This window comes from Mustelus asterias, chromosome 15 (assembly GCF_964213995.1).
Source record: "Mustelus asterias chromosome 15, sMusAst1.hap1.1, whole genome shotgun sequence".
In the NCBI taxonomy this organism is placed as follows: domain Eukaryota; kingdom Metazoa; phylum Chordata; class Chondrichthyes; order Carcharhiniformes; family Triakidae; genus Mustelus; species Mustelus asterias.
Genome location: NC_135815.1, coordinates 57,639,494 through 57,648,656, shown reverse-complemented (window position 1 = coordinate 57,648,656; position 9,163 = coordinate 57,639,494). Strand labels below are relative to the sequence as shown.

General features: G+C 44.7%; 1 protein-coding gene across 1 annotated transcript in view; it reads right to left on the bottom strand.

Moving 5' to 3' along the window:
- Window positions 1–259: 259 nt before the first annotated feature.
- The window catches only part of LOC144504728 (uncharacterized), an 83,993-nt gene continuing 75,089 nt past the window's right edge, over window positions 260–9,163 (bottom strand). The window contains exons 7-8 of the mRNA XM_078230473.1: window positions 2,412–2,471; window positions 260–337 (exon numbers count right to left, since the gene is read on the bottom strand). Coding sequence (XP_078086599.1) covers window positions 260–337; window positions 2,412–2,471 — 138 coding nt within the window. The remainder of the gene's footprint in view (window positions 338–2,411; window positions 2,472–9,163) is intronic.

Genomic DNA, 9,163 nt, shown 5'->3' with positions numbered 1-9,163 from the left:
TCTCCCATGAGGAATCCCTCATTCTGATTTTCACATGAGCATCCTCTTAATTGACCTGAAGATGGGATTGCCCTTCAATTAAGGATAGTGGCAGGCTCACAAAGCTGCAGGACCAATCAGAGACTTTCCACCTTCAAAGGAGTAGCAAGTGGCAATAAAGGGTGAATAAGAGAGAGACAGAGAATGTGTGGCCTCTTTCTAAATTTAAAAAATAACTTTAGCAACTATTAATTATATTAGTTAAGTTCACTTGTTGATTCTAGAGAATGTCTACCTCATTTAGGTTGTCTTGCCGTTTCATCTTTATTTCTGGTACCAGTTCCTCTATTCTCTCAATCTGAAAATAAATTATCAAAATGTAATTAGCGGCATTTAATGGCATTTAGTGGCATATTGTTGGGAAATATACAACAACAATTACTTCCAGGGTACCTGCTGGAGAAATTCATAGTAGGTTAGAGAAATGTCAAACAATTAGGGATTTAAGACACTAGTAAATTACCAGCACTGAGTAAAATGACCTCAGATCAGACTCACAATCTAACAAGGGAACTGTCTGCATGAAGACGATATGAACACAGTAAGAGATTTAAATAAGTATGAGATTTGAACAAGTATTTCTGATTTAAACATGTACTTTGGATTTTAAAATGTATTTTAGCTGTATTTTTAAAGTAATTGTAAACTTTAGCCAAAAGCAGGCAGCTCCAATGGCATGATGGGATGAAGATTGAGTGAGACAAACCACATTCTTTGGAACAACGAAACCACAAAATGTGTATAGTTTTATCAGCAAAAGTTACGAACAATATGGGTCCCCAAGCCACTTTATGAATAGGGCTGTTCAAGTTGGCCTGATATGATAACTCTTCTCAGACATGAGAATTTCAGCTGTCTGGTTTGGCCATTGACGTAAATGAGAGTTGGTGGAAACAGTAACTTTGACCTTCGTAGCTAAGCGTCTGGCGTTGCTAAGCTACAGGGAGAAGATTCTACAGATTAATGAAGTCCCATGATGTCAGAGGGTAGAATGTAATTGGCTAAGGTGTATGACAACTGTTAACAATGATTGATTTATGCTAATGATGACTGGTTCATAACTAACGGGAAGGCGGGAAAAACAAACTTGAAGAATGTATAATTGTTTTGACAGATGTATTGTAACCTCAGAGTGGTATTGGGATGCTCAAGGCCTTCTCTTCTAGAAAGGTATTGGACTGCCCAATACTCATGTACCAACTGACTCAAGAACAGCTCTTCCCTGTTGCCATCAGACTTTTGAATGGACCTACCTCATATTAAATTGATCTTTCTCTGCACCCTAGCTATGACTGTAACACTTCATTCTGCACCCTCTCCTTTCCTTCCCTATGTACGGTTTGCTTGTCTGTATACCGCACAAGAAACAATACTTTACACTGTATACTAATACATGTGACAATAATAAATTAAATCAAATCCTCTTCGAAGCATTTCTGTCTCCTCTCCTATATCCACTCCTTCCTTCCATTCCCATTTCCTCTTCACTGCCTCCATTTCCCATCTCCTCCCCTTGCTCCAGACCCAATAAACAACTCACAGGTGCATTGTTTGCAGGAAAGAAATTGCATTCACCACCTTGTGACCAAATGGTGACAGCAGCAGCAATTGTACAGTAGTGAAGTCCAAAGAAAGAGCACTATTTAAGCTCATTCAAGCATTGGGCCCTGGTTCTGCACAACTTTGATCTGTTGGAAAGCAGATCTAATATCTAACAATAAAACCAATAAAATTTTGCTTCACAGTTGTCTGTAATCAGTACCAGGTCTGCTGCAGCTCGTAGAAACATATCTTTCCAATCTGGTATTCTGACCCTCTATGGCAGCAATCTGAGCATTTATTATGGGAGCTCGACTGTTCTCAGGGTATTTGTCACAAAGACCTCTAATGCAGGTGTCCCTCCATTGAATTGACATGTGTTCAATGGTAAAGTTTCCAACATACAGCATATGCTTCTATTGGAAGCCACCATCTGTAGCATTGCAGCCCTGGTGTTTCTCGTGCATTCAGGAGCACCTGAGAATCGTGTAACTTCTCTGTCTCCATTGGTTGTGTGGATGCAAAATATTTCCATAGAAACTTGCTTCAGGCAATTTCTGTTCAAAGGTTCATTGATATTGTTCCAAAGAAGTGTCAATCTGGCTGTTTGCATTACATCAAAGTCAATCAGTTATACAAATGAGCTCTTCTCATATTATCCATTCAGCTCATTTGGCCCCAAGTGCAGGCAGTGTGTAGTCTTATAATTTATGTTAATCAAAGAATTAATTTTAAAGTCTTTGAAGTCATATCTAGGTGTCATTTGAATTTGAGACTTTTAAAAGATCTTAGCTGAGCTAAATTGAAAATGGACAGATTGTTTATTTCTGTACTGCGGCTATTTTTACTGTTAGATCCATTGTGGCAAAATGCACTACTTCTAGTAATCTAGCCTAAGAGAACCACCCAAAATAGATTAAACAATGATTCATCTCATTGATGTTTAGCTATGACTGTAACACTACATTCTGCACTCTCTCATTTCCTTCTCTATGAACGGTATGCTTTGTCAGTATAGTGCACAAGAAACAATACTTTTCACTGTATGCTAATACATGTGACAATAATAAATCAAATCAAAGTGGGGCATTACTGCTGTGTACAAAATCACATGCATGTTTATCCACAAGTCAACAAACACTGCACGCAAATAATTTGTTTTGGATGAAGTACTTCCACAATTTGTAAGATACATTGCAAAGCATTCTTGACTACAATTACTTATTTTTGTAAAATATATAACTGACTAAATTTGATTTGATGTAAACAGCCACATTGACAGGTGAGAAAATGGACTATTGAACAGAAATTGCCTGAAGAAAGTTTCTACACGAACACAGAAGCATGTAGAGTCGACAAATTATGACGTCATTTAGTGTCTAATGCTGATTTAACACCAGGATCACCAATTTCAACTTTGTTACTTTAGCTAATGGTCTCTCTTAAATAACTGAATGTCCATTCAGCAGAAGGAAGACCTGTCTCCCCTTCTATCACCAATACCAGTGCAATTTAAAGGGATCATCAACAGCTTGCAGTTTGGTTGCTGATTACTTCACATTGACTCTGTTTGAATTTGTGGAAGTGCTGAATTATTTACAGTTGGTGAGGTCTGCAGGTAGTGGTGCTACAAACATACATATGAATACAACAAATATGGAGCAGGAAGAGGCCACTAAGACCCTTAATCCTGCTCCACCCTCCAATAAGATCCTGGCTGATTGTAACCTCAAACCCACATTCCTGCCTAACTCGATGATCTTTCACCCCTTGTCAATCAAGAATCTTTCTAGCTCCGCCTTAAAAATATTCAAATATTCCGCTTCCACTACTGTTGAGGAAGAGACCTCCAGAAACCCACGACCCTCTGAGAGAAACAAATTCTCCTAAATTCCAGCTTAAATGAGTGGCACTTATTTTTAAACAATGAGCCCTAGTTTAGAGGAAACATCATCTCCACTTCCACCCTATCAGTATACCTCAGGATCTTAAATATTTCAATCAAGTCACCTCTTACTCTTCTAAACTCTAGTGAATACAAACCTAACCTCTCCAATTTTTCCTCATAAGACAACCCCTCCATTCCTGGTATTAGTCTAGTAAATTTTGTCTGTACTGCTTCTAACGCCTTTCCTTAAATAAAGACACCAATACTGTACACAATACTCCAGATGTGGTCTCACCAATGTCCTGTACAACTGAAGCACGACCTCTCTACTTTTGTAATCAATTCCCCTCACAATAAATTATAACATTCTATTGCTTTCCTAATTATTTGCTGCAGCTGTATACTAGCCTTTTGTGATTCATGCGTTAAGATATCCAGATCTCTCTGCACCTCAGAGCTCTGCAATCTTTTGCCATTTAGATAATAAGCTTTTTTTATTCTTCCTGCCAAAAATGGACAAATTCACATTTTCCCACATACTCTGCCAGATTTTTGTCCACTCACTTCACCTATCTATGTCTCTTTGTGGCCTCCTTATGTTCTTTTCACAATTTACTTTCCTACCCATCTTTGTATCATTAACAAATTTAGCAACCACACCTCAAGTCCCTTTTGTCCTAATCATTGATATAAATTGTAAACATTTGAGGCCCCAGCAATGATTCCTGTGGCACACCACTCGTCACATCCTGCCAATAGAAAATAACCCACATATGCCAACTCTGTTTCCGATTCACCAGCCAATCTTCAATCCATGCCAGTATGCTACTCCATGCACCATGAGCTTTTATTTTGCTCAATGAACTTTGATGTGGTACCTTATCAAATGTCTTCTGGAAATCCCTGCAATCTCCCATCACTGGCCCACCGGCTCTCCCACGGCCCAATCCCTGGTCTCCCAAACATGTCTGGATCAGCCTCAACCCTCCCCAGTCCTGACCCCACCGGCAGGCCGCCCACCCCACCCCAACCCTGATGGCCAACCCCGATCGCTGGCCTCATTCTCTCTGTCACTCAGCCTGAGTGTAGAATTGCAGTGGGAACCCCCATCCCCACCGTTCACCCCACCCCCATTAGCCCTGCCCCATTATGCCCCTTGGCAATGCCTGATGCCCAGTGGACAGTGCCAATGGGCCCCCTGGGCATTGGCACTTTTCCCCATGGGCAGGGCCAGGTGGTAGGTATCCCCTCCTTACTCCAGACTCATGGGGGTTTCCATGGCCCCCTTTACTCCAGTGTGGTCCACTGCTGGCTCCCCGCACATGGGGAGCTATTGTAAACCCCGCTGGAGTGAAACAAGCCTGTGAAATGGCCTCCACTTGAGTCTCCCAGCCAGCTGCGCTACAAAAGCAGTGCAGCGAGCTGGGAGAATCGCCCCCACAATGTTTTGGCTTCAACTGCTTTGGTAGAGAATTTCACAGGCTCACTACTCATTCCTCCCCCAATCAGAGGACACTGCTGTCTGATATCCCCTGTAGTTCTTGAGCTCCTTTCTCTGCATTCTCCAATGATAGAGCTATCTCAAAGGTCTTCTTTAGATCCAAATTTGATTCTGCCAATACTTTTTTTGGACAGTCACATTGTTAATTCAGTAAGAGTTTTAACAACACCAGGTTAAAGTCCAACAGGTTTATTTGGCAGCAAATGCCATTAGCTTTCGGAGCGCTGCTCCTTTGTCAGATGGAGTGGAAATCTGCTCTCAAACAGGGCACAGAGACACAAAATCAAGTTACAGAATACTGATTAGAATGCGAATCTCTACAGCCAACCAGGTCTTAAAGATACAGACAATGTGAGTGGAGGGAGCATTAAGCACAGGTTAAAGAGATGTGTATTGTCTCCAGACAGGACAGCCAGTGAGATTCTGCAAGTCCAGGAGGCAAGCTGTGGGGGTTACTGTTAGTGTGACATAAACCCAACATCCCGGTTTAGGCCGTCCTCATGTGTGCGGAACTTGGCTATCAGTTTCTGCTCAGCGACTCTGCGCTGTCGTGTATCATGAAGGCCACCTTGGAGAACGCTTACCCGAAGATCAGAGGCTGAATGCCCGTGACTGCTGAAGTGCTCCCCCACAGGAAGAGAACAGTCTTGCCTGGTGATTGTCGAGCGGTGTTCATTCATCTGTTGTCGTAGCATCTGCATGGTTTCCCCAATGTACCATGCCTCGGGACATCCTTTCCTGCAGCGTATCAGGTAGACAACGTTGGCCGAATTGCAAGAGTAGGTACCGTGTACCTGGTAGATGGTGTTCTCACATGAGATGATGGCATCCGCGTCGATGATCCGGCACGTTTTGTAGAGGTTGCTGTGGCAGGGTGATGTGGTGTTGTGGTCACTGTTCTCCTGAAAGTTGGGTAGTTTGCTGCGGACAATGGTCTGTTTGAGGTTGTGCGGTTGTTTGAAGGCAAGAAGTGGGGGTGTGGGGATGGCCTTGGCGAGATGTTCGTCTTCATCAATGACATGTGAGGAGGTAAGTGCCTAGCATCTGACGGTTCTCTGCTTGAGATTGGTGGGGGGGAAGGGGGCTCCACTGCCACTCTGCCTGAGATCGGTGAGGAGGGAAGAGGGTCCGCTGCCACTCTGCCTGAGATCGGTAGGGAGGAAGAGGGGTCCGCTGCCACTCTGCCTGAGATTGGTGAGGGGGAAGGGGGTCCACTACCACTCAGCCTGAGATTGGAGGGGAGGGAAGGAGGAGGGGGGTCCACTGACACTCTGCCAGAGATCGGTGGGGGAGGAAGAGTGGGAGGGGTCCACGACCTGTCTAGGTGGCAGGGAGGTGGGGGATAAGGGGGTCAATAATGTTGTGCGGGTGGGGCAATGTCTGTGGGGGTCGAGGGAGGCATTATCCGGCCCAGGAAGAATGTGGCAGGGGATCACCATTCTATCATTATTTTTTTCTGTACATGCGCAGAAGAAGATGCCAATCAGAGCTGCAGGGTTTCGGGCACATTAAGCCCCGCCCACAGGCTTCTGCAGCGCGATTCGGAATCACTGATATTTTTGCAGAGAGAGTGCGTATGGGGGCGCCTCAGAACGGGTCTAAAAGTCTGATCTGAAACACTCCCAGTTTTAAGTCCGCCCAGCACTTAGAATCAAAATGGTACAATCGGGCCCGGAAGGTTTCAGGTCATAACATCCTTTAACCAAGTCCACCAATTCATTAAAGGTTTTGGAGTCAGGGGCATCCAGATAGATCAGGCTTTTTATTATACTGAAGCTTGAGACCCCCCATGCCATCATAGGGACCACTTTCTGCTTCTCATCCCCCTCAGTATTTGGAGGTCTGAAAAATGTAACACATACGCTCTGCATTTTGGGCCCAGTCTTCTAGGCTTGCATCTGAGGGCTAAACTGGATAGCCCAGGATCACATGCAAAGAGGCCCGGGTGCACAATTAAACTTGTTAGCTGTCACACTTTGAGCTGCCTGCTCATTTCAATGATTTCAGCAAACAGGCATGCTGAACTCTCCATTGGCCCAGTGGACACTTCATCAGAGACCAACAGTATGAATGGGTAGCATCATTTCAAGCTAGGCTACACTGCTTAAATCTCGCATGCACCTGTTAAAGGAGGTGGAGGGGAGGGGAGGGGGGCAGTTAGATGGCATTATGGTTTGATAAGGTGCTGGAACTTTGAAAATCTAACTTGGTAAACATGGCACAACATGGAAGAGAGTGGAATAGGGGTTTTTCAAATACTGTGGTGGAGGCCTTGGCCGAAGAGGTTGAAAGGAGGAAAGATGGCCTTCATCTGCGCTGGGTCGGCAGCTCCCAGATACATGCAGAGGAGACAGTGAAAACAGATAGTCATGGAGGAGTCATGCAAGGAGCTAAGCCCCAAAAGCCAGGATTCAGCGGTACAAGAGACTCATTGACCTCACATGAGTGATTAAGGTTAGGGAATGCAATTTAAAATGCCAAAACCAGCCTCATGCCTAAAGGTTTGCAGAGAACTTAGAGGTCATCCTTACCAACATTGAAATGATAGCCAAATCCATCAGCACACCTTTGCAAACAACCATATTGTGGAATGATGACAGATGTTGCAGCTCGAGCAGAAACCACCCAATGTCTGTACTGCCAGCAGGTTAAGACAGCGAACATGGCTGCAGATTAAATTATGCAAAGGATTACCCCGTGCAGAGGAGGATTACCCCGCACACAGGAGGATTACACAGCGCACAGGATTACACAGTGCAAAGGAGGATTGCACCGTGCAAAGCACGTAGAGGAATACACTGCGCAGAGGAATACATCGCTCGAAGGATTACACTGCGCAGAGGATGACACTACGCAAAGGGTTTCACTGTGCGCAGCCTGCAATCTGTCCTCCAGCTAGAAACTTTGAGGCATCGCCCCAAGATACTGGCAGTGGCTCAATAAAGCACAAAGCAGCTGTTTTCTCTCAGGATGACAACATTTGCCCCCCCCCCCCCATACCTGCAACTCTGTCAGTACCCTTTTTGGTGCCAGTTGGTACACTGATGCCATACACGCTGAGGTGGGGCAGTCCTCAGCCAGGCCATCTTGACCCAGAGCTACTTGATGTCATCCTCCATGGCCATCTGCAATCCCCTCTACTGGAAGTCAGCAGCTTCTACACACCACCTGTAGGCACTGTGTAGGAGAACTAGGACAAGCAAAGACCTAACAAGGCAGGTATTAAGGGACTTTAGAAGGGTGAACAGTTTATATTCATATGCAATATGGCATGAATTCATTGATCATTTTGATTTGGAATGGTTATTTGTGATGGCTTTTATTTTTGCATTGTAGTCTCGCAGATACAGTGAAAGAGGGAAGATAAATTATAGAGCCATTGGTGAATGAGGAGTTGTGTTTGCTGCTGACAGTATTGCACTGGGATGAGTTCTTCATGGACAACTGAAGCAGAAAGAAGTTGCCTATGTCTAGGTTGTTTCTCTCTTTTTTTATGTCCTGGTTCTTCAGCTGTGCCCCTATCCTCAGTGGCAAAGGTTGTTCCCTCATGTTTGCAAGGCTGTGCAGCATATGGCAGACCACAATGACTAGGGTCACTCGCTATGCCAAGTAGTGCAAGGCTCCTCCAGAGCAGTTCAGGCAGCAGCTGCATTTTTCCAGTACACCAGTGGTCTGCTCCACTACATTTCATGTGACAGCATGACTTTCATTGTATGCATGCTGCGCATTGGCATCATCAGCCATGTCATGACCAGATAGTCTTTGTCACTCAGTGGCCATCCTTTGGTTTGCAGTAGTAGCTCAAAAGCAGCTGGAACACCAGAGTGTTGCTAAATGAGGGCATTATGACTGCTGCCAAGACACTGGGAGGCATTGACCTCTGTGATTCATTCTCTATGGTAATACGCCAGCTGAACATTGAGGGAGTGCTGCTTTTAGGTAGCTGTTGGGGTTGGGGAAAGTTGTAAATTTTGCTGTGGGATCCTTATCGAAGTGCAGACATCTCACACATGGTTCCACACTGAGGTTCAGGTCGGAGAATTGTTCCCTGAATCCACTGGTTAGATATAGCCTCCTGCTCCTCCTCCTCCTCCCCCTTCCAGCAGCTTGTTCCTTCCCCAAGTAATGCTATCATTCAGGGGGTTGTCTACTAGTGCACACATATCTGGGAGCAACTGGTTTGTGCAGAAGTGAGC